Raw genomic sequence first — 27,566 nt, 5'->3', positions numbered from 1 at the left:
GATAAATACAAATGTATACTTGTTTCCAATTACCTCGCTGACCTCATGAAAAGGAAACTAGAAATAACAACTCGTGAGCGTTGTTACTCATGTTCGCTGAGTTCATTCTTTCGAAGTCTTTTAATTGACAGAAGCAATAGCACAATCCTTCCATAAAGTTATTTATTTTTACTTTATGGTGTGGCTGATCTAGAATTTTATGTATAAATGTAGGCTATGCTGTTCTTGTTAAACAGAACAATACGGTATTTTTCATATGCATGTGCATTTGGGGTATAGGGTTTTTGTAGTATTAATTGGATCCCAAAAATACGTTATCGGTTGATTTAAACGTTTGTTTAAAACTACTGCTAAGATTATTTTCACAAACATGACCAAATAATCGTCTGTTTGAAAAGTGACACGAGGTATTATATATTGCATATATTTATTCGTATAGTTTATCGTTTCTTTGAATCCTACGCGTGAAAACTTTAGTGAATACACATGCATTGCAACATTATATTTAAGGTGTTGTGGCACTTACATTAACTGGCTTGGCTTTTTGTATAAACGCCTACTGAATGGAGACGTAAAGAAGGTACATCATTACAATCCAACATACTATCGATTATAATTGTAGGAATCTTGACATTTAAAAACGGTTGACCTAAGTGGATACCCGCCAAAATCTTTATTGGCAAGACAATACAAAACCTTAATTAAACTGCGGTTGTAGAGTTTACGACAAATGAGGTATATAAGAACCTAACATGAATTTAGCGTGTGATGTAACAGCATAATTATTATAGGTATTACAAAATACGGAAAATATACTGAAAACATGAAATTTGTCAAGGGTTTGTTACATGTACTAATGAATTGATAGCGTTTATGTATATTAATCGCGGAAAAGTAATTACATTCATCAAAAAAATAGCAACACGGCAAGAATCATAATTAAGGTACACTTAAATTTGATTTGATGAGCAGTTAAAATGAATATTTCTAGTAATTTTGTATTGAATAAAATACGAATTATGAAAAAGATGGATCCGGATGTTGTGAAAATCATGAAGGTGTATATGTTACAATTTTCTGCAAACAAAGCATACTAGCATATAAACTGAACAGCAAATACTACAAAAAAAACGTACAAATTGAAATAATGAGAAGTATTAAATGCGTCCTTTATAGCTTTATCTTCAAAGGGTCAGATTAGTTAAGGCATGGTTTCAGAACTTGTAAATTTATAAATAATAATAATATTATTATTATTATTATTATTATTAGTAGTAGTAGTAGTAGTAGTTAACGCAAATAACATCAATGAAGACAATGTTACAAATGCAAATACGGTAATTTAACACATAAAAACAAGCTGTAAATAATGAATGGTAAAGACGCATTGCTAAATCTGTTCCTAGAGCCAAAAGAGGTAAAGTTTTAGAACACTATTGTATGGGATCACTCTGTCACTATGTCCAAGTTCAATGGACACTTCGTTCCAGGACGTTGGACCCTGGTATTTTAAACAAAGTTATCCATATGATTTCGATCGTGCAAATAATGAGTATAATGAGATTACAATTGTGAGGAAAGGGACATAGTTATCTAGAAGGGTGATGTCAAACAGGTATTTTGTACTAGAGGCAGTCAGCGAACGGTAAGATGCAAAAAATAATGTTGTTAACCGTCATAGCTATAGAATCATGTGAACTCGATTCGAGTCAGACGCCATGGCTGCTTGAGTGCTTAGAGTCAATATTTCCTCGTCTAACCTCTGTTATCAATACTTCTCTCTCATATGGGTAATGCCCATAATTTTACAAAAGTTTTGCATTTGATACTGAAAATGTTACAATCCTCACCCTCGTGAAATTGTCTGCGGCATTGTACGTAATATATCATTATATATTCCTTCACTACCGTCTTCAGTATATGTTTGATATCCACGAAACAGCCTTATTATGGTTCAAATCCTACGTAGTGAACAAAAACCACAACGTGTATGCGTTAAAGGAAAACTTTCTAGCTCAGCTGATCTGTGTTTTGTGTTTCCTCAAGTCTTTGTTCTCGTTCCATTTCTCTTCATTACAAACACCTAGCCGCTCTCAAGTGGCAGAAAGCGACCTCCAGAGTCTCACGGATGATACTCAAATACACAAATCGTGCTGTCCAACTGAAGCTGAGGCTACCATATAATGCGTTTCTGACATGAAGTCATGGTCTACATGTAACAAACTGAAAATGAATGATGATCACCACGCACAGACTTTCATATCCTTTACCTCAAATAGTAGTCATCAGCAATACTAACATTCAATTTGCACAGTCAGTAAAAAACTTTGATGTCACTCTTGACAGTAGGTTCTCATTACACAAACATATAATGGACATATACAAGGTTGCATGCCTTTAGTTGAAACGCGTCAGCTCCATTCCGTTCCAAATTTTCATTGGGCTTATGCCATTAAAACAAATGCATGCCTTTAGCACTTTCAGGACTAAACTATTGTAATTCACTTATATCTGGTTCGTCTCAACATCAACTACAAAAACTTCATAATTTTAAAATGCGGCTACTCGAGTCATCATTTAGGCACGAATAACTGAGAATCGCGACCCTTTCTGTATCTTTCACTGACTACCAATTCGACCCAGACTCAACGAAAATTCTGGCTCCGATCCATTTTAATTTCCTAATGAACACCCCATCTAGAGACTCGCCTTCCTTTTCGAACACTCAACATTTAATCACTAACACTATTTATGCGAAATCATACTGACAGCGTTATTTTGCGTACTAAGTCTCAGCTCTTTGGACCGAATTGCCCGTAGGACTTAGATAGAAGTGCACTATGATCTCATTCAAGAGTGTTCTTATAACCTCACTATTTTGAAAACAAAATCAAACTTAAAGACTTAATATATTTTTCTTCCTTCCTTATTATTGGCATTTGTTGTTCCGTAATTTTATTATATATATTTTGTGTATTCTTATCGGTATGAATGTTTTCATGTGTTATTTAATACTGCTTAGAGCTTCTAAAGATAATGCGCTGTACTGAGTCCAGAATATTATTATTATTATTATTGATGTTTTTGTTTTTGTTGTCGAAAACGTATATAAAAAATTATATGACATTTTTCTCTTTCCATGTTTTGTTAAATCATTGTACCAGTAAAAGTATAAACATGTATACAATTAAATCATCGTTTTCTCTGTCTCATAAGTAATGCAAAAGAACATAATGTACGCATAAGAAGACATATTATTCACGGTCTTTCTGTGGTAACTACCAATGTATTTTTGATATCCTTTGGCATCACAATAATAAAAGCAGGAGATCACCAGTGTAGAACAAAAGACACACAAATACATCTAATATGTGTCTTTGGTCTGTAATTTTAATGTAGCTTTACTAATTTGTTTCGGTCTTATCGCTACGATATATGCAGTTTAGCAGTTTAAAGCGATGTCTAGCACTGGGACATTTTGTCTCAGAGATATATCATAGTGTCCTCTCCAGTTACATCATCCTTAGACAAGGCCGACCAATCCTAACACTGACCTCTTAATGCTAAGCGCCAAGAGAGGCAGTGGCTAGTACTACTTTTATATCTCTTTGCTATGATTCGGCCGGGGTTCTAACACGCCCCTTCCCGCTCTAGCAGACACACGTAAATACGTAAGTCACCAACAAGCCAACCCATTTCCAAGCCTAACTCAAAGTAAATCTAAACCACATTACATATGTAGCGTATGTGTGAGATTATAAATGCTACGCTTGTGATAATTAGGTTCATACCATGTACCTTGCAAATTAGGGGGTGTCAAAGTACGAAACTATCCAGTGAGACCTTATGTGATGACTCTGATACCAGTTCAAACAATGTTTCTCTTTTAGACACTGCAGCGATCCCAGTAGAAATTTTGAGAATGGACGCCCGATCAATTCGTTTGTTCAAAGAGGCGCTGAAAGATGGGGAAGTAAGAGTCTACAATATTCGCATAATGGTTGTGGGGCACTTGGGTGTGGGTAAAACAACCCTGATTAAGCGTATCTTAGGGGAGGAGGTCAACATCACAGACAGAAGAAGTACCGAGGGCATTATAGTCCATGTTCATTGCTGCAGGGTATCACGGGATACATTTAAATGGAGTTTAAATAAAGGAGGTATGCCTTTTCAATTTGAGTCCGATACCTTATTTTCATGTATGAAGATTTGTAATATTTTATATTTACCTCTTGGTCTTTCTGTATGTCAATCTGTATGTTCCTAATCGCTCAAACCACTTGGTTTAAAGTAAATAAAAGTTATTTTCCCCATCTATAAAATATCATTTTTGGCTATCTTATCTCGTATAGTGGGTGGGGGAGAGCTAAGGTCAAATCCACTAAAGTTATACGATAGCAAATTGTGTATTCTTTGTTTCTTAAACACATTTTTAGTCTATTTAGGCATACGTTAATACACAGTTGTTTTGGTTTTAATCCCCTCGACAACTATCTTGATGTGAGAGTATGATTATTAAAATAGAGGGCTGGTTATGTTATTATGTATTTTTCCAAAATTCCGCTTTTGTTGAAAAAGGACGGAATGTTCACCTTTAGATAAAGTTGCATCCTTTGGAATTCTTCATATAATTTGAACAACTCTAAATATCGTAACCCAGGTGAGCATTTATATAGTCATCATACAATAAACGATTCCTGCAAGAGAGAGAGACAGGTAATTATAATACATTCGAAACATTTACAACCTGCGTGGGGTGTAGGTCAACGGTAAGGGTGAGATAATGGAGTGGGTTTGTTATGTAGTCCTGATAACGAGCATTATTCTTCCTACAGAGATCCAAATAACTATAACGCATTCAGTGCAATTGTAATTGTGGTTCATTTTATACTCACTGCACATTATATCAAGTGTTTGGTGTTTACTATTGCGTCGTGTCAGGTGGTATAGCTTCTGTCTTAATTAAATCATTTTGCATTTGGTTGCTTGTTCTTTAAATATTTGTCTCTCGGCTGATAGTTTTATGTTTTATATCTTCCTAGATAAGTTATACTTTTGTAAGCCTTGCCACTGGTGACAGGACGATGCTCTTTCATAATAACACCTTCACCATGAACTTGATGCTGTCACACTGACTACAAAACTTTGCAACCAATATGTATCTGAATGTGATGGATCATTACCATAATCTACGCGTAACAAGTTTTTGAAAATCTTTTGTTTCAGTTAAATCACTAATTAATTAGGAGACTTAAAAATAGCATGTTTCATTAACAATTACTTTGCTCAGTTAATATATTATTGTCATCTGCTATTGCTAGTTATCTCAACAATTTCATCAGAAATTATGTAATTTTCAAAAATTAATAATATTTTCCTTCATCTATTCGGCTTTCCCAAAGGATGATTTAATTATCTATTTATACATTTATAAAGTTGCAGTGTGCTGGAATTTAGCATATCTCTTATTTAGTGTTCAAATGTCTTTTATTTCACAGCTTCTAGCAAATGGTTCAGATAACGAATTCATTCTTTGTAAATGTGAAAAAAAGATTATCTGTGTTGTGTTGAAGTAAACAAGAGAACTATATAGTTCTGTTTTTTGCTCGCCCATTTATATTGTTGTGACTGGATGTTGAAATAAATGTTATTTTATCACCTTGAGAACAGTCAAGTATTCGCCTATAAAACTCTTTTATCATTTATTTAATCCTAGAAAATAAGTGACTATATCTCGAAAGAGACTTAATTTAATTGATGTCGGAAAGCATTCGACTTGATTGTATTTACCTTTCACTCTGATGTCATCGATACAAGCGTATTTGAACACTAGGCTGCCGTAGTAGTTCTGTGTTCTAGTATCTCATATATGTTACATGCATATTTGGAAGTTAGTAAACCAGATTCAAGAATGTAAACAGGGCAATTAACCGTCGTTAAGGTATCAATACCGAATTAGGACTTTGTTGGGGAAAACCACATTTCATTTTGAGTGATTTTATTAATTTACTTCTTTCTTTTTAACAAGCGATATTCATGAAGCTTTAGACTGCTGCCAGAATGAATTGGGTCTCTCTCTCTCTCTCTGTCAAAGAAAACAATTATATGATGTTTATTTTGTATTTAATAGGAAAAGAACTGCCAATTGTGTTTTCTTCTGCCAGCAGATACTACTACTAGTACTTCTACTACTACTACTAATCTTTTCATAATTATATTATTTCACACTATTCACAACGGCACTTACAGTAGTAACAAAAAGGACAGATAATAAGGTAGGAAAAATAAAAGTCAGAACTATTTAATTTTATTAATAATATGCAACAACTTTAGATACGTATTTATTTGTATGCACATGTATAAAAGAAGCAACCTCTGATATTACCTCTCTACACATATATCTCCAACAAGAAGCAACCTCTGATATTACCTCTCTACACACATATCTCCAACATACTATAGCTTATTAAAGAATACTTTGTTTTATTGTCATTTGTAAATACGTTTGGTATACATGTATAGGGCCAGAGTCGATATACAGTATCCTTGGATTGAATAGAATAATTCAATATCGTGTGGCAAATTGAAAATCACCAAGAAAACCACCACGATAGGCATATGGTGTTTTATCGATGCAATCGATGTAGAGTCCCAATCCAATAACACTGTTTGACATATTATGGACACATATTTATTTTATTCCTGCAATCAATGTAATCATTGTAAAGCTCTATCAAAGCACATACCAAATGAACGATGCTTACATACCAAGTTTGGCTGATCAGATACTCGAACTCGGAAACATTGTTGAGATGTGTGAGTGAGTTGTTCAGGCTATCGCCTTAGATACACGGCCACTAGCCCTCCACAGAAAGGAACTGAAATTTAGCCACTAGCCCTCCACAGAAAGAACTGAAATTTAGCCACTAGCTCTCCACAGAAAGGAACTGAAATTTAGCCACTAGCCCTCCACAGAAAGGAACTGAAATTTAGCCACTAGCCCTCCACAGAAAGGAACTGAAATTTAGCCACTAGCCCTCCACAAAAGGAACTGAAATTTAGCCACTAGCCCTCCACAAAAGGAACTGAAATTTAGCCACTAGCCCTCCACAGAAAGGAACTGAAATTTAGCTGATTTACTCAACATTCAGTATTGATCTTGTTTAAAATTGATATTAATGGCATCGATCACAAATTTGCTTTTGAAACAAAAGGTGAAACAAACATGTCACGTAGGACTCAAAAAAAGGTAGAGATACCTTTTCATTTAGCTAGAAATTAAGAAGTGAATGAAGTCTAGGGTAAATTGTATCAGGAAATATTAAGTTGATTTGATGGAGACGTGAGTGATCGTGAAGGAAGAGAGAAGCTAGGATAGTGAACGCCTGGGAGAAAGCAAGTGAGGGAAATTGGTTTGGAGTGAAGTCTGTACATTTGAAGAAGATATGAGTTAACTTGAAGGAGAAGACAGCGAGAAGTAATTAATTCGTGTACGTGTAATTGTGATATGACTTATATATAATACATCATGTATTTAACGTGTCAGCCCCAAATTATTGCACGATCTACTCGTGTTCTGACGTCAAATATTGGTGTGTGATCCTGTAAATTTATTAATAATGTATTTTAAAGAAAAAGAAACCTTTGGAAAGGTGTATTGGAGATACTGTTGACAAACGGTAATAATCAAAGCAATACATATGCATATTTTGTGTAGAATTTTCAAATATCGATTATTTACAGAATCTTTGAAAAATATATACACAGTTATTTATTGATATATTTATTTACTTGTTTGCAGTCTTGTTACTTAATACTTTTGTATAATTCCGGATTTGAATGTGATTCATGGTTGTGCAATAGGGAATATAAAAAAAAAATCATATTTATTCGGGAAAGTGTGATTAAAATCTTTGCATAAACTTCAAACGGATTGTATGATTCTAAAATATGTATAGGTAATACACAAAGAAGATAATACAGCAAAGCATAATTTGTATCAATTTGCCTTCCACAGAAACATATAGTTTTGTCAAGTGCTCTCTGGTGAAAGGTAGAAGGCTGTTCGAAGCAATAATTGTGTCAATGTTCCTTACAGAGAAATTCATGCCGCTAGCAGAAGCATTAAATATGTCACAGAGAAAGACATGCGACTGGCCAAATCATTGAGTCCATGTACTTGACTCAAAAGGCATATGAGTGCCTAAGCAATAATTTTTTGGCTGAAGTATTATTTGTGTCAATGTGTCTTTATCATATTCAAACATCTGAAGAAACTACATGTTCAAACTATTTTAAATAGTTATACATATAACATCATATTAGAGTTTCTTTTAAGCGTCCGTCTTTATCCCCTCTTACATGTACACATTATATTTTCTGATAACATTATTTTGAATGCTTTATCATATACAAGCTTAGCAAGCAAATCTTCTTAATAAAATATTAAGCAAGCCTTAAACTGTCATCATGAACTGCTGATGAAACATATACTCAAATTTATACATACAACATATTTTATTTGAAGTCAATATTGATTCGGTTCGGTGCTTGATTAATTTCAGATTCAGAGCAGAACTTGCGGCTAAAGCGTCTGGCTGATGTCATGAATGATAAATTACAGAAACTGAACTCGATGGACAAAAGTGAGGAAGCGGTTGCAGGCAATTTACATCGGGATGTAACTTGTGAAATTGATAAAAAGCCCCATTGGCAGGATGTTGGTCAAGATATTCCATCTGGTTCTACTTCAGATAAACTCACTTCAATTAAAAGCAAGAATCAGACTAAGGTGGAAGAGCCCGACTCACTAATAAGTGAGGTAGAAGATGAGCCAGCAGTGGAACTTTTGAAATTATTGCGAGATAAGGCTGATAAATTGAAGCAAGAAACAGATGAAAATGTGCCTGTCACAATAGCCGACTTCGCTGGTCATTACTCATTCTACACAACACATCAGACATTTCTAACAGAACGGGCAATATACCTGCTGGTTTCGGATATCAGTCAGCAAGTTACTGATCCAGTGATAGATGAATACTATTTTGATATTGAGGGGACAAAATTATGTAAAGTGTACGGTAAGTTTAACCATATACAATATTAGGAAATGAACACATAGAATGTATTTCATCCATCTGACTCACGATGGGAATGTTATTATGTTCTCCCCTCAATATGTTTAATGTAAGTGCATATCGAAATGTATTGAACCACCTGAGCTCTTGACAGCTTTCTGCCTTGTGTTTGCCATTTCATACGAGTGCATATCGAAATAGTATTTAACTACCTAAGCTCTTGACAGCTTTCTGCCATGGGTTTGCTTTAACGTCCACGCTTATAATTATATTAGAACCAGATTAGATTTCAACTAAATTAGTTTTGAACTATTAAACTAAGCAAAGGCGTGAACAGATTTGATAACACCCATTTTTGCTGATTTCTTAGAGCTTTGGATTCTGATTATCTTAGTATAGGCATGGTTCATGCAAAACATTTTTCACAAAGATAAATATGTATAGTATAACTCGACTTAAATGTTTATGAATCGTCATCACATAAATAGCTTGGAAGTGGTCAGTTATTAGCATGATACCCACAAATTACGCTCTTTGAAGCATAATTACAGCTAATACACTAGCGTCAGTACACACTAAATTCGATATATATGGACAAGCCAACGTTAGTTGCAAGGAGAACATAGCAGTCACTTTTTCAGTGTAGTAGTTTACATAAACCGGAATAAGACATATCATTCACTTTCCTAGTGGAGACATTGACATCAACTGTTTATTAACGTCCATGTCTTATCGATACACATTTTCTAATGCGTTTTCATTTTCAAACCAGCACCATTGAATCGTATCGTTCACCTCTGATGCAAGAAAGTTGCATCTGCGGCACCTGTATAGCACCCCAAAAGGATCACAGAAAATAAAAAAATGAAACCATTGCTATTCTAAACTGATTGAATGATGGTTAACCCGGTTTAATGAGAAGACCGCACTGATGAGCAAAGCAAGCAGGAGCTTTGAATTTCATTTGCAGTCATATATGTCTTAATGATTTTGATTAGCTTGGGTACACTTCTAGAGAACATGGTCAACCTCAGAAAAAGAAAACATGGAAGTGATGAAATATTCAAGAAGAAACGTTACGTTTATTTTCAACGAAACGGTAGATGAAGGTAATTCTTCTTGAACTAAATTTCTAAAATAAATTCTAAAGCGGAATGGTTATTAAATTATGAAATAATCAAGAAAATATTACTATGAATAGGACAAGAAATTGTTATGTTATCATAAGAGATGGTATGAATCATCATATATAGGACAGGAAATTGTTATGTTATCATAAGAGATGGTATGAATCATCATGAATAAGACAAGAAATTGTTATCATAAGAGATGGTATGAATCATCGTGGATAGGACAAGAAATTGTTATATTATCATAAGAGATGGTATTAATCATCGTGGATAGGACAAGAAATTGTTATATTATCATAAGAGATGGTATGAATCATCGTGGATAGGACAAGAAATTGTTATATTATCATAAGAGATGGTATGAATCATCGTGGATAGGACAAGAAATTGTTATATTATCATAAGAGATGGTATGAATCATCTTGGATAGGACAAGAAATTGTTGTATTATCATAAGAGATGGTATGAATCATCATGGATAGGACAAGAAATTGTTATGTTATCATAAGAGATGGTATGAATCATCATGGATAGGACAAGAAATTGTTATATTATCATAAGAGATGGTATGAAACATCGTGGATAGGACAAGAAATTGTTATGTTATCATAATAGATGGTATGAATCATCATGGATAGGACAAGAAATTGTTATGTTATCATAAGAGATGGTATGAATCATCATAGATAGGACAAGAAATTGTTATGTTATCATAAGAGATGGTATGAATCATCGTGGATAGGACAAGAAATTGTTATATTATCATAAGAGATGGTATTAATCATCGTGGATAGGACAAGAAATTGTTATATTATCATAAGAGATGGTATGAATCATCTTGGATAGGACAAGAAATTGTTGTATTATCATAAGAGATGGTATGAATCATCATGGATAGGACAAGAAATTGTTATGTTATCATAAGAGATGGTATGAATCATCATGGATAGGACAAGAAATTGTTATATTATCATAAGAGATGGTATGAAACATCGTGGATAGGACAAGAAATTGTTATGTTATCATAATAGATGGTATGAATCATCATGGATAGGACAAGAAATTGTTATGTTATCATAAGAGATGGTATGAATCATCATAGATAGGACAAGAAATTGTTATGTTATCATAAGAGATGGTATGAATCATCGTGGATAGGACAAGAAATTGTTATATTATCATAAGAGATGGTATTAATCATCGTGGATAGGACAAGAAATTGTTATATTATCATAAGAGATGGTATGAATCATCGTGGATAGGACAAGAAATTGTTATGTTATCATAAGAGATGGTATGAATCATCGTGGATAGGACAAGAAAGTGTTATGTTATCATAAGAGATGGTATGAATCATCGTGGATAGGACAAGAAATTGTTATATTATCATAAGAGATGGTATGAATCATCGTGGATAGGACAAGAAATTGTTATGTTATCATAAGAGATGGTATGAATCATCGTGGATAGGACAAGAAATTGTTATATTATCATAAGAGATGGTATGAATCATCTTGGATAGGACAAGAAATTGTTGTATTATCATAAGAGATGGTATGAATCATCATGGATAGGACAAGAAATTGTTATGTTATCATAAGAGATGGTATGAATCATCATGGATAGGACAAGAAATTGTTATGTTATCATAAGAGATGGTATGAATCATCATAGATAGGACAAGAAATTGTTATGTTATCATGGTATGAATCATCATGGAGCTATGGTAATTCATTCCACATAGCTCAGGTTTTGACAGCCATATACAATGTTTCTTTCTGGCTTCATCAAAGTACTTCTTTGAAGATTAGGTGTTAAAAATATATATTGGCATATGTTTCATAAACCATTTTATGTATTTTTCTCAAACGTAAGCTGAATCTTTAAGGAGTTATGCCAATTTTATTCGGCAGGATCATTTCTGGAATCTTTGATATCGGGAGAAATGTCGAAGTCACATGAACACACCCATTAAAGTTTCGATAACATATGTTCTTCCTTTTTATTTGCATGTATGTCCTGTACCTCTAGACGGATTTCCTTTACACTTAAAATGAAAGAATTATAAAACTATACAATTCATGTTTTGCACATGTTATTGCCTTTTTAATCTTAGGGTAGCAGTCCAGGTTTTATATCAATGTTTTGATGATAGGTTTTACATGCAGGGTTTAATCGCTTGTTATGAAATCCCTTAACATACGTTCACCTGTGAATATACCCTGCTTAATGTACATATACTCTGTCCAATGTACATAATAAGTGTCCTTCGTCGACTCATAACAACCTCGGATACCTCGGAGTTGTCAACAATACAGAGGATCACCATTTCTTTCTTCATTAGAAGCAAACTGATTTTGTAGCTAGACCTAAGCATGTCTCGTTTGATAACAAAATTGATCCGGTTTGAATATTTCAATGACATAAGTAAATGACTCTGGAAACCTACCATTGTATTGCTTGGGTTTATTTGTATGAGTGATTAATCTTCATATTTAGCAAGAAGGTATACTTTTACTTAGGAATTCGTTTTAATTGACTCTCTATAATATTCAGTCCCTAGTGCTAACACCTTAGTGCTGTGAACAAGGACTATAGAGGCAAATTCTAGCTTTGTGGATGTTTGTCCTTTTTGCATTTTAGAAATAATATTTTAGGGACACCACATAATGGGTGTTAATCTTCTATTTTGTTTAAATATGCTGCAGTCTTAACTTAAAATAATGTTATATACTGAGCACATGCATACGTTAATGGATGCATACTGCTAGTGCATATATGTTACACCACACTTTTAAATATATATTACATTATAAGACTTTATAGACAACATGCCAGAATTAATTCCTTTAATCTCAAAGAGCTGTGCAACGTCCAACATTCGCTCGACATGCGCCAATAATTGCTGCTTGCAACTTATCAAACATCCCTAGACCAATTTGATCGACACTTGACACAGTCCATCATCCAATAAAGGGTCTTTCAAGTTTAAATACATATTGCCGATCTGAAACCAATTATGACCGAGGTTACCAAAAATAGATAAAACATAAATTCCAAAAACCGCTGGTCTTTACTTGATTCACTTATACAGAATTATTATTGCAATAAGGCCTTTAAAATGTTCATATATATGATGGCAAAATAGTTCTTCTTGTGAATACAATATGTCAGTGATGCAATAAGAGACAGTAATTATTTGCATTCTCTTACTAATAACATTTTTCTTGCTTATCCTCCTTCTTTAGAACTTGTTGAAGTGTGGATGAACTCCATACATTCTTGTGCATCATCACCCGAGGCAGATACTCCCCCTGTGATTCTGGTGGGAACTCATGTGGATAAAATTCAACAGGTATGTCTGGTGATATATAATCCCAAACAGTTACAGTGCAATTATGGTTAGAATTCATGTAGATACAATTCAACAGGTATCTCAGGTGATACATACTCGCAAATAGTTACACTTTAATTATGTTGCGATCTCATACAGATAACATTCAACATGAATGTCTGGTGATACATACATGTAGTTACAGTATACTAATGGTTGGAACTCATGAAGATAAAATTCAACAGTTATATCTGGTGATAAATAATCTCAAATAGTTACAAAATAACTATGGTGGGAACTGATATAGTTAAAATTCAGCAAGTATGTTTGGTGATACGTAATCCCAAATAGTTACACTATAATTATGGTGGGAACTCATGTAGATAAAATTCAACAGATATGCCAAGTGATAAATAATCCCAAATATTTACATGATAACTATGGTGGGAACTGATATAGGCAACATTCAACAGGTATGTTTGTGACACATAATCCCAAATAGTTACACCATAATTATGGTGGGAACTCATGTAGATAAAATTCAGTAGGTATGTCTTGTGATAGATAATACCAAATAGTTACACCATACTTATGGTGGGAACTCATATAGCTACCATTCAACAGGGATATGTGCGACACATAATCCCAAATAGTTACAATATACTGGTGTTAACTCGCTATGAAAATGAGATGGCCGCTATCGCTTAACCACCTTGAAGCAGCTGTTCCGTTTTTATGGCCGCTTTAACAATATTTGTGCTTGTTGCCTGTTTTCATCTTCGTTATTGTGTTCATTATGTATTGGCTGTTAAATTCGTATGTTTTTCTTCATCTCCTTGTTTTGAAAACGAAAATAATTGGACTTTTTCTCAGCTGTCTTGCTGTCACACTACATTGTGCTCTAGACTAAACGAACTGGGACTACATTCATCATTACCTAATGTAAACAGAAGCACAAAAGAAACGTTGTTTCAAAGCTGGCCGGCGTAGAACAGGAAGAAGAATTCCAGTTATCTTCCTTATTTTGACGCAACCACTTTACAAAATTTCGACCGTTAATTTAGGTAACCTAATTCAAATCCCAATTAATTCGACAACCTTTATGTCAACTATCCAAGAAATGCTTATTCAATGCTCAGTCAGTAGGACCACCGGAAAAGCGCACATATTGACATATTATTCTTGACATAAACATGGCTAAAAACATCAGGCGATGACCCCAAGTGTGTGGATCTAACACCCACTGGTTACCCAATCAAGTCGTTCCCCCGTAATTCTCGCGGAGGTGGAATTGCTGTCATCTCAAAGAACTCCATGATAAAACGTCTGAACTACACCACAACATTCGATTTCGACCACACATCGTTTGAACTAGTCCAAACCACAGTCACACTGGAGCAAAACTCAGACCATTTGTTCTGCCTATACCGGCCTCCTCCTAGTGGAAAAAACAAGTTGGCTGACTCTCTGTTTTTGGAGCAGTTTCCGAATCTCCTGGACTATGGAAATTCGATAGGTGGCAACCTGATTATTCTTGGAGATTTCAACTTTCACCTCTACTGTCCCGGAAACACAAATGCATCAAAACTCATAGATTCCATTAATGTTGTCAACCTGAAACAGTCAGTTAACCAACCCACCCATAAACATGGTCACATTTTAGACTGGATACTTCATAGACCTAATGATAACATTCTACGGTCCTCAGTGGTATCCCATGACCTTGCATCCGATCACCTCTGTATTATATGCCATCCTGACGTATCAGCCCTTAACCCTCCACTTTTATTTGCTACTAAGAAAAACCTCCGTATGATAAATAGAACCAAATTAATGTACGACATCCAAGCTAAGATAACAACTGGCTTACATCCTACCGCAGAAGAACTCGATAACTTCTGCGTTCATTGCTTGACAAACATGCCTTAGCTACCAAATGCAGAGAATCAATTAAAAAAGTGTTCTCCATAGTATAGCGGTGTTAGGGACCAGCTTCGCACTGCTAAATGAGACAGCCGTAAAGCTGAGAGGCTCTGGCTTTCCACCTGACTCACTACTCATAAGCCAATCTATGAAGTCTCTAAGAAGAATGTCACAAATATAGTCCATGCAGCGAAATCAGCACAGTACACTACTAAGATCATGGAAAGTTCCAGCTGCAAAGAGCTCTTCGGGATTACAAACAAGCTAATGTCAAAGAACAAATCAACACCACTTTTAACTACCTTCTCTCCAGTCGATCTTCTGGACATGTTTGCAAATTTTTACTGTAACAAAGTAAAAACCATTAGAGATAAGCTTGACACCACAAGTTCAATTGACTTGTCGTCACCATACAGTTGGGATACAGAATTTGAGCGGCAACCACAGCATTTGAACCTGTCTCTGTGGATTTCGTACGTACAATCGTGATGAAGTGTGCACCAAAGTCATCGGAACTGATCCAATTCCAACATCACTGCTGCTTGAATGATTAGATCCAGTATTGCCTTCTCTAACTTATGTTATTAATACCTCTCTCTCATCTGGGGAATTTCCATCATTTTTGAAAACTGCCTTTGTAAAGCCTCAGCTTAAGAAACCAACACTAGACCATAAGGATTTAAAGAACTAACACCCAGTTTCTACTCTCCCATTCATTTTAATAATCTTAGAAAAGGTTGTTCTAACCCAGCCTGTATCTCATCTAAATTCGAACAGTCTTTTTAGCAATGTACAATCTGCATCTCTCCCTTGCCACAGTACTGAAACTACTCTTCTAAAAGTAGTTAATGACATTATTTCTGCATTGGATAGCGCACAAATTACAGTCCTCACCCTCCTTGATTTGTATGCAGCATTGGACACAATAGACCATCATATATTACTTCACCGTCTCCAGCCTTACTGTGGTTCAAGTCCTACTTGGTCAACAGGACACAAATTGTATATGCAAATGGAATACACTCTAATCCAGTTGATCTATGTTGTGGTGTTCCACAGTGGTCTGTTCTTGGACCTTTTCTCTTTATTCTATACACTCAGTCGCTCTCAAGTGTCATAGATCATCATCCAGTGTATTATCAATTGTGCGCTGATGACACGTAAATATACAAATCTAGCCACCCAACTAAAGTTGATGCTACCATCTAAGGTGTAGAGAGGTGCATTTCTGATGTGAAAGCATGGATGACATGTAACAAGCTGCAGATGAATGATGATAGAACTGAGGCCATTCTGATCACAACACAAAGACTTTCTCATTCACATCCTTTACCTAAAACACTATATATCAGCAACGCCAACATCAAATTCACACAATCAGTACGAGACCTAGGTGTTACTTTGGACAATATTCTCACATTGCACCAACATGTCGTGAACATATGCAAGGCTGCACATCTTGAGCTGAGACGCATCAGCTCCATTCGCAAATATCTTTCAGTTGATTCCACTAAAACACTTTTGTGTTCAATAGTACTTTCAAAACTGGACAATTGTAACTCAGTTCTGTCTGGTTCAACTCAATATCTACTCCAGAAGCTTCAGAAAGTTCAAAACACAGCTGCTCGGATCATACTAAGAGTACCACGATCAGAGCACACCTCCCCGCTATTCTGTACCCTACACTGGCTATCAATTCGATCCAGAATCAAACACACAAATGGTTCTCTGTGCTACGTTTCACTGTCGGACTCTAGTCCAACATACCTCTCTGACCTCACGCATGTGTACACACCAGCAAGATACTTACGCTCCTCTTCTGACAATCGTATACTCATTATTCCAAGTATGTAAACAAAGTCATATGGACAGCGTTATTTTACATACCAGGGCCCAGCAACGTGGAATGAATTGCCCACTGTACTTAGACACAAAGACACAGTGATCACATTTAAGAGGCCTCTCAAAACTCACTTATCTTGACAGCAAGAACAAATTTAAAGACCTAATAATGTTTCCTACCTGAAATATTTTCAGCATGTTTTTATTTTTTTTATTTTTTAATGTTTTTCTAATTTCACGTCTTTTTTTGTAATAATATTATTATGTTTCTTATCTTATAGGTGTTGTCTAAAGTTGTAAAGCGCTTAGAGCTGCTAAAGATTAGGCGCTATACAAAGTCCTCATTATTATTAGTATTACTTATTATGGAAACTGAACTCACGTAGCTAAGATCCAACGACTTGGCAGGGTTATATATAAGTCCAACTAGTTATACCGTTTTTCTGGTGTTATCTCGTTATGTCATGTGACACACACGCCCAAATAGTTACACCGTACTCCTGAAACATACACATTTCTGGTGATTATGGTAAGTCCCTATGCGGATAAGGGTTGGATATCAACCACTAATTCAACTTTAGTAGATTATACTGCTAACGTTTATCTAAACATATCATCCTTGTATTGGTAAAATTGGCAAAGCAAGCTTTCATATTTATCCATTAGGACAAAATTGAAAGTGATGAAACTTATGTGCTGCGTGCCTCGTATTTGAGAAAAATTCTTTCGTAAATGCCCATTATAAAATTTTATCCGATGGTATTCGTTCCGGCTACATTCAGTAGAAAATGTGTGGTGAAAGTAGCAATAAATGTTTTAAGATTCAAGCATACTAATATGCACAGAGTTATGTTCTTGTGAATAATACATTAATCAATTTCATGATAATTATTTACAGCTATTAAGAGATGTTTATTCCTTAAATGCATAGTTTAATATACTACGACATATATACTTGACTGTGATCCAAATTCAAATTGTACTTGCATAATAATAATCTTATTCAAAGTACCATTCCTTACAACCAGCACACTGTCATTTTGTACCTCAATTACCAATTTGCTTTCAATATAGAAACCCGTTGTAATAAACATTGAGAATATATTCTACTTCGACACTAACCTACACATTTTAAAAGAAGTATTTTGGATATGCATAAGAAATATGTAGTGCTTGCCTAAAGTGAATACATTTCCACGTATATTGCAGCAGGACTGTAATAAAGGAATCATTATTTAAGCTCTTAGACGATTCGATATAGTTGATATTATTGTGTTAATGAAATAATGTTTGATGGTCAGCGAGAGTCGATACATGTAACAGGTAGCGTTTGCCTGTCTTATTTCAAAGGGTATGCATGACAAATGTTTATTTGAAAGGAGGGTGTGCACAGCGACGATTCCAATTGCAAGGGGAAGCAAACCTTATAACTTACTAATTTTGCATAACACTTTAGCGTCCTTGAGAGACCTAGCTGTTAAGTATCGGAAGTAAAATAAATTGTTAGTTAAACAATCTTTTTTAATATCAAAGAAAGACGTTTCATCGATAGATTATACTACTGTATTTTTCTAGGACAATACTTATCAATAATCAAATAAAAAAAAATTAGCTATTGAAAGAAAATAATTGAGAAAAAACAAAACAAATCAACTGTCAGGTTATAGAAGCAAATTCCCAAGCGTAATGAATATGATCATGTAGGAAAGTTTCATGGACTTTGTATAATATTGGTAGATGTACCCTTTTTGAAAAACGGGACCAATTCAATTCTTGTAGATAAATATCAGTTCAAAGTCTTAAAACAGTCTAATAAGCTATTAGTGGGTGTTTGGGTGCTTGTTAATACGTTTTGTTTTTGTTTTCTTTAAATGACCGATAACACTGTGATGAGTGGGTTGTGTGAATGCTATCATGACTCACATTTGTTATCTCTGTCGTAAACGTCCACATTCTATTAATGACCTAAAAACATAAACACTGACAATCATGTATCATATGCAGTGTGTTTTCCGCATTTTGTTAAATGCCCCTGTAAGTGCTCACACTAAAATCCAAACTTGTGGTGTCTCTTGCCAACGTCTAGTAGTATCTTTGGGACGACAGCAATGGAAAGAAAACCATTTTATGGTTAAGGGCACAACTTGATAAAATGTTCCTACAGATAGGCTTCTCGTGAATTCCACGCTAACTTATTCAGTAATTATATTTCAGGCAATCAACGATCATATTTCTTTGAAACAGGGTATTTAACATACCGTAATGAAAATGCTGACCCTGTAGCCATAATTAATTAGGTGTCTGCTACCATAAATACAATATTTACTTGCATTACGATAATGCTATCCATGCGTAATATGTTCATTATCTCAGGACTCAAGAAAAGAGGTGTGTGAAAAATACTTCCGGAACATTAGATGTGAATATCTTGGTATAAAGCCAACCATAGTTCACCTTGCTGATGAGGACTTTGCTCTGGACAATACCGTGATTGACCCAAAGTTGGATGATTTAAAAAAGAAAATTGTACAGCTTGCATCTAACCAGCCATATTGGGGAGAAAAAATTCCAGCGAGGTGGCTTCTGTTGGAGGAGCGTCTGATGAGACTTAAGCATGCAGGAGTCAAGGTATATATGATGACCGCATACATGATATCAACTTTTTATTTAATCATTCAACTTGTAATACAAATGAAAGAAAGTAATAATTTCAACTAACGTGCATAGTACAAACAGAAGAAAAAACAAGAAAAGAGGAAAATGGATATCGGCAATGAAACAATGTCATTATAATCACCATTATATTATGACATGATTGAGGCATAGGTACTCTTACATTATGTCTTCCAGCCACTGATACACTATTACAATACTGACGCGATCAAGGATGACAGGACAATTGCAATCTGTGATTATAGCCACTGATAAGGCATTATATTGGTGACAGTGATAGGATGACAGGATAATTATAGTCTGTCATTATACCCACTGAAGTGTTATTGTAATACGGACGTAGTTAGGTGTGCAGATAGTTGCACGTTGTCATTATTGCAACTAACATATTGACAACAGACCATTCTTTCCTTTCACATTTCTTGCAACTCACGATTTCTCCCACATATGCATGTATTATGGTAGTAAGGATGTATCTATGTATGTAAGTGAGTATGTATGTATGTATGTATGTATGTATGTATGTATGTACGGACCACATGTGTTATCATTAGTACTGGTATATGTCATATATATTAGATAATAATATCCATTACATATTTTAAATAGATTCTGTAGCTTTGCGATAGGCTAACCATTGTTCTAATATTATTGGTAATAATAATGCTAATAATACATGGATACATTCTTCATACTCTCGACCTGACCGTTGGGATATGTATCTCAAATGAATAAGTACCTTGCATCCATCCAGCCATAATCCATGCGAAATGTTCGTCTTAAATTTACTAGAATCCAGCAATAGTCCATATAAAATGTTCGTCTAAATTTACTAGAACTGCAACCAACTTGTTATAATTTACTTTTGTTTACCTATTCTTAAAATAAAAATCTGGTGAAAGAGTTTCTAGATCTGTTTTAAAATGACAAACATTGTTTCCACTTTTAGGTCTAGTTGTCATAGACCGCGGCTGTTTATCGAACGCCTTGTTGTCCGTCGTCTGTCAGTACGTTATATTTTAAGTTTGTTATCAGGGGTCCTGTCTTCTTCATATCTGAGATAAGTGGATAGTTAATATTCACTGTATCACAAAATATTTCTAAACGAAACGTTTGCCAGAATGTTGTGTAAGTTGGGAACCTGGCTTACAATAGGAAACGCATCAAACTTTCTAATGTACTATGTAGCTCAAAACCATGTTTCAACTTGTATACCATCTTGTGACATTATTCGGTTGGCAAAATGTCACCGAATATGCTTGATACAGCAGACATTAGTAAACACGTTCTCTCGTATCTTTCTGATGTAATCGTACATTAATAAGTGGTAGCGAAGTAATGTTTGTGTCCCAGAACTTTCAAGACATATGTGAATAGTAATTTAAGGAATGTTTGTCTTCTCATATACAGGTGATTGCATACAGTCTCCTAGAGAAGATAAACCATGAAGGAGCCGTGAAAATAGAGTCGAGAGAGGAATTGAATCTGTTTCTAAGGTTTCAGCATGATATTGGAAATATCCTTTATTTTGGGTAAGATAAATCATTTCTTGAAGGAGAGATGTATGTGTCTGATGCTTCAAATTCAGACAGCTTCATAACTATGTGGTGGCTGGAGGCGTAAATAGTCCAATACAGGCACGAAATACGTAAATTCAACGCAGAGGTTTGCCAAATTGTAAAGAAGATTATGGTAATGAGGGGCTCTTGGATTGCAACTTGGATTAGTATTGAACTGGAATAATGTATTAAAAGTGTTGTCTAGCTTAGAAAACATTACTCTCAAGTCATTGCTAAAGTTATTGTGGGTGCATATTGATATGCAATCTTCCGGGTTTTGCAAATGTTATTGCTATCAAACTAGAAATAAAATAGTCAGATAGATCATATTTGCAGTCGCCGGGTGGCTGAGGGATTTAAAGCAATCGCTTTTACCGATGACTATTATTTCACCTTCGTCCCATTTAGTTCGAGGCTCTGGTTCGGCCAATGATGGTATGTGAACAAATTGTCAGCAATATCCCGTGGGTCGGTGGTTCTTACCAATGTTGTTCCTGTTTTTTACTCCATCAAGTACACTGGTAACTATGCATCATGTGTAAAATGACTTTAAAACCAAACAACTGCAACAACAACAACCTCATATGTAGCCCCACGTGACCATTGGTAAAACGTTAATGAAGTCAAACACCTTTTGTAATTTTGTGCAGCAGTATTGCTTGTAATGAGGAGCTGTAGAAATCATTTTGATTTGCTCGCCATAAAAAATTGTCTTTCCTTTTTCTATTATGTTATCCATATGTAGTACTCCAGGGCATTACAGTTGTCATATAAATGCTCTATTGGTAGAAACTTCATGGAGTTAGACTGTGATCATTCAAATGTTCTACGAATCAAGACGCGTAAGGTAACATTGAAAACCACTGGCAGAGGAATGAAGCAGTGCAAACATATGAATGGGCTTGACTCGGACATTTATAGATAGGAATCGTTAGTTCAATTTAGGGTTATATTTCAACGCCTAGATCAATGTAATAAATATGTGTTCTTCAGTTAGAACAATGCATTTAATATTCATATAAATTATACATATGTATATTAGCTTTATTTGTGTCACTGGGTCTTAATATTCATTAAATAAATATTCGTGTATGAGAAAGAGTTTATAATTCCTATGTATCAACAAATGTTGAGAGTACAAGTCTCAACTCCACAAATATTTAGTGATTACAAAAACTTTACTTTATGTCACCTTCTCAGATTTGTTTCTTGCCTGCTGTCGACTTTAAGGATCATTTTCATCGCGAATTATTGAGTGATTCGTGTACATTTATTATTCTTTGAAGTTAAGAAAATGTCCTTCATTAATCATTGTGGGGAAAAACAACAGACACTAGAAAGATATATTGTTAGAAGTTGGGAATGATGTAAATTCCTGTAGTGGTCACCTTTTATGGCTTTTATAGACATCAATATTTAACCTTATGCAATTTGTCAAAGGCTCAAATTAGGGCAGGTAGTCGAAATGGCTAGGCATGGCATACGTTTCCAAATAGATGAGCTTATAAAATATATTAATCCTATTATGGACATTTTGATTTTCTATGCATTATAGAGGATAAAGTGTTTCATTCTATTTCATTCATTTGTATGTTTTCTCATCAATCATTCTCTTTTTTCCATGTAATGAATTAGGATGATGGCCATGATAAGTTATCAAACTGTATCGATAGTTGGGGTTTGAAAGAAGAATCGAAGTAATTGATTTTGAGGCCCAAATATAAAAGTCAAAGTTACCGTGACTGGCAGGAGATATTGAGTTCTGTGAGATAGCTTATCCTTTATACATTATACATCCGATAACTTTGATGGTTGACTTCCACTTATGGTGAAGAGGGCAAATGTTAAAGTCACTCAGAGCTTCAAATACATCATGAACTACTTCAGAAAGAAGTCTATTGATTTGCAGATATCAAGATCAAATGTCAGGATCATAGTATAATAAACATCATGAGGGATTTCTGCACAATAACTTTATTGAAAGATTTAGCATCTAACAGATTTCATGGCTTACACATATAGGTAAGAAAGAAGCCTATCGATATGCATAAATAACGTATAGTTTACAATGATTCAGATAATGAAAACATGACTATCACACAGTACGCTTCGTACTTTAATGATTAGGGATTGAAATAAGCTACATCCGGTGAGATAAACAGCTGGACAACTTAATTATATGGGATGGAGATAGGCTACAACTGGTGGGGTAAAACGCTGAACAACTTAATCATAAGGGATGGAGATAAGCTACAACTGGTGGGGTAAACAGCTGGACAAGTTAATTATTAGGGATGGGGATCAGATACAACTGGTGGGGTAAACAGCTGGACAACCTAATTATAAGGGATGGAGATAAGCTACAAACAGAGGGTTAAATGGATGGACAGCTTAATTATAAGGGATGGAGCTGAGCTACAACTGTGGGGTAAACAGCTTATCTCTTAATTATACGGGATGGAGCTAAGCTACAACAGCGGGGTAAACAGCTGTACAACTTAATTATAAGGGATGGAGATAAGCGACAACCGGTGGGGAAAAACAGCTTACAAGTTAATAATAAGGGATGGAGGTAAGATACTACCGGTGGGGTAAACAGCTGGACAAGTTAATTATAAGGGATGGAGATAAGCTACAAACGGTCGGTTAAATAGCTGTACAACTTATTTATAAGGAATATAGATAAGCTGCAACCGATGGGGTAAACAGCTGGACAACTTAATTATAAGCGATGGAGATAAGCTACAACTGGTGGGGTAAGCAGCTCACAACTTAATTATAAGTGATGGAAATAAGTTACAAACAGCGGGTTCAAAAGATGGACAACATCATTATAAGGGGTTCAGATAAGCTACAAACAGCGGGTTACACAGCTGGACAAATTAATTATAATGGATGGAGATAAGTTACAACCGGTTGGGTAAATAGCTTACAACTTAATTATAAGGAATGGAGATAAGCTACAAACGATCGGTTAAACAGCTGTACAACTTAATTTTAAGGGATGGAGATAAGCTATAACTGGCGGGGTAAAAAGATGGACAACTTAATTATAATGGATGGAGATAAGCTCCAACCGGTTGGGTAAACAGCTGTACAACTTAATTATAAGGGATGGAGATAAGCGACAACCGGTGGGGAAAAACAGCTTACAAGTTAATTATAAGGGATGGCGGTAAGATACTACCGGTGGGGTAAACAGATGGACAACTAAATTATAAGGGATGGAGATAAGCTACAACTGGTGGGGTAAGCAGCTCACAACTTAATTATAAGTGATGGAAATAAGTTACAAACAGCGGGTTCAAAAGATGGACAACATCATTATAAGGGGTTCAGATAAGCTACAAACAGCGGGTTACACAGCTGGACAAATTAGTTATAATGGATGGAGATAAGCTACACCCGGTGGGGTAAACAGCTTACAACTTAATTATAAGGGATGGAGATAAGCTACAAACGATCGGTTAAACAGCTGTACAACTTAATTTTAAGGGATGGAGATAAGCTATAACTGGTGGGGTAAAAAGATGGACAACTTAATTATAATGGATGGAGATAAGCTCCAACCGGTTGGGTAAACAGCTGTACAACTTAATTATAAGGGATGGAGATAAGCGACAACCGGTGGGGAAAAACAGCTTACAAGTTATTTATAAGGGATGGAGGTAAGATACTACCGGTGGGGTAAACAGCTGGACAAGTTAATTATAAGGGATGGAGATAAGCTACAAACGGTTGGGTAAATAGCTTACAACTTAATTATAAGGAATGGAGATAAGCTACAAACGATCGGTTAAACAGCTGTACAACTTCATTATAAGGAATGGAGATAAGCTACACCCGGTGGGGTAAACAGCTTACAACTTAATTATAAGGGATGGAGATAAGCTACAAACGAGCGGTTAAACAGCTGTACAACTTAATTTTAAGGGATGGAGATAAGCTATAACTGGCGGGGTAAAAAGATGGACAACTTATTTATAATGGATGGAGATAAGCTCCAACCGGTTGGGTAAACAGCTGTACAACTTAATTATAAGGGATGGAGATAAGCGACAACCGGTGGGGAAAAACAGCTTACAAGTTATTTATAAGGGATGGCGGTAAGATACTACCGGTGGGGTAAACAGCTGGACAACTTAATTATAAGGGATGGAGAGAAGCTCCAACCGGTGGGGTAAACATCTTACAATTTTATTATAAGGGATGGAGATAAGATACAAACGGTCGGTTAAACAGCTGGACAATTTAATTATAAGGGATGGAGATAAGACACAACCGGTGGGTAAACAGCTGGACAACTTATTTGTAAGGAATGGAGATAAGCTACAACGGGTAGGGTTAACAGCTGGGCAACTCAATTATAAGGGTGTAGATAAGCTACAACAGGTTGGGTAAACAGCTGGACAACTTAATTTTAAGTAATGGAGATCAGCTATAAACAGCGGTTAAACAGATGGACAATTTAAATTAATGGGAACTAGATATGCTACAAAAGGTGGTTTACACAGATAACAACTTAATGTTAAGGGATATAGATCAGCTACGGATGGTGGGATGGTGAACTGATAATTTAATGTTAATGGTTGGACATAGGCTACTGATGGTGGGATAGAGAGCTGACAATGTAATGCTATGAGATGGCGACAAGCAGCAGACGACTGGTTAGGTAGCCGACAATTTAATGCTATGAGATGGAGATAAGGTACAGACGACGGGTTAGGCAGATAACAATTTAGTGCTATGAGATGGAGACAAGCTGCTGATGGTGGGTTATACAGCTTACACCTTAATGTTAAGGTATCGATATTAGCTAAAGGTGTCGGGATCGACATCTGACACCTAACAGATAAGGGGTTAAAATAACCTACTGAGGATGGGTTAGACAGGATGACAACTAAATGATGAAGGATTAAAAGAGCTACAGATGGCGAACTAGACAACTTAACAACTAAATGATAAGCGATTTAAACAGGCTACCGATAGTGGGTTAGACAGATTGACAACTAAATAATAAAGGATTAAAAGAGCTACCGATGGCGAATTAGACAACTTGACAACTAAATGATAAGTGATTAAAACAGGCTACCGATGGTAGGTTAGACAGCTTGACAACTTAGCAATAAGAGATGGAAATAAGCTGCATTTGGTGGGTTAGACAGACATTCTCAGAAACACAAATAAAAACAACAGGTGTCATGGACAGTACTGTTTAGATTTAGCCATGCCCTGCTACTATCTACATACAAATGCATTAAACACAAAAGAGGCATATTCTATATTGGTTATAATACCTCATTGAAATAGAAAGGCGTGTTGCATGTAATTATACATATTTCAGCAGATGTGTATTTTTAATGTATACCCGTGTCTATATTTATGCAAATTAGCTAGCAATGTAACAGTTACAACTAAGCTGATATCTAGAAGAAAAACATTCATCCATATATTGAACTGATAGAACCGTACAACTAACTATAAGAATACAATATTTTCAAGATGTCGACTATTTGAGTAAATAATTAACATCATATGTTCTAAAGTTTAAAATATTCTTACAAAATTTCTTTTTAGTGGATGTCAGAGCTCTTTTTATTAGAATAAGTGACAAGCTGAAGTACTTCAACGATCAGGAAAAATAATGAATCATTCGTTTAGACTCATGTGGTATGTGTTGAGTACAGTAACTAATCCGCATACTCGGTCATGTGTTATGTGCTGGGTACAGTAATTAATCCGCATACTTGGTCATGTGTTATATGTTGGGTACAGTAATTAATCCGCATACTTGGTCATGTGTTATATGTTGAGCACTGTAATGAATCCGCATACTCGGTCATGTGTTATGTGTTGGGTACAGGAATTAGTCCGCATACTTGGCCAAGTGTTATGTGTTGGGTACAGTAATTGATCCTCATACTTGGCCATGTGTCATGTGTTGGGTACATTAATTAATCAGCATACTTGGTCATACGTTATGTGTTGAGTACAGTAATTAATCCGCATACTTGGCCATGTGTCATGT

The 27,566-nt window shown here is 35.3% G+C and overlaps 1 protein-coding gene across 1 annotated transcript in view; it reads left to right on the top strand.

The window, feature by feature from the left end:
* LOC149789664 (uncharacterized) overlaps window positions 1-27,566 on the top strand; it is a 55,230-nt gene that overhangs the window by 4,955 nt on the left and 22,709 nt on the right. The window contains exons 3-7 of the mRNA XM_089973089.1: window positions 3,891-4,160; window positions 8,565-9,080; window positions 13,456-13,562; window positions 19,680-19,934; window positions 21,390-21,511. Of these exons, the coding sequence (XP_089829215.1) occupies window positions 3,891-4,160; window positions 8,565-9,080; window positions 13,456-13,562; window positions 19,680-19,934; window positions 21,390-21,511 (1,270 nt within the window). The remainder of the gene's footprint in view (window positions 1-3,890; window positions 4,161-8,564; window positions 9,081-13,455; window positions 13,563-19,679; window positions 19,935-21,389; window positions 21,512-27,566) is intronic.

The sequence above is a fragment of the Sinohyriopsis cumingii genome, chromosome 10, assembly GCF_028554795.1.
Source record: "Sinohyriopsis cumingii isolate HCF-2022 chromosome 10, ASM2855479v2, whole genome shotgun sequence".
Lineage (NCBI taxonomy): Eukaryota > Metazoa > Mollusca > Bivalvia > Unionida > Unionidae > Sinohyriopsis > Sinohyriopsis cumingii.
Note: the sequence above shows the minus strand (reverse complement) of the source record. Positions and strands in the feature narration are given on the sequence as shown.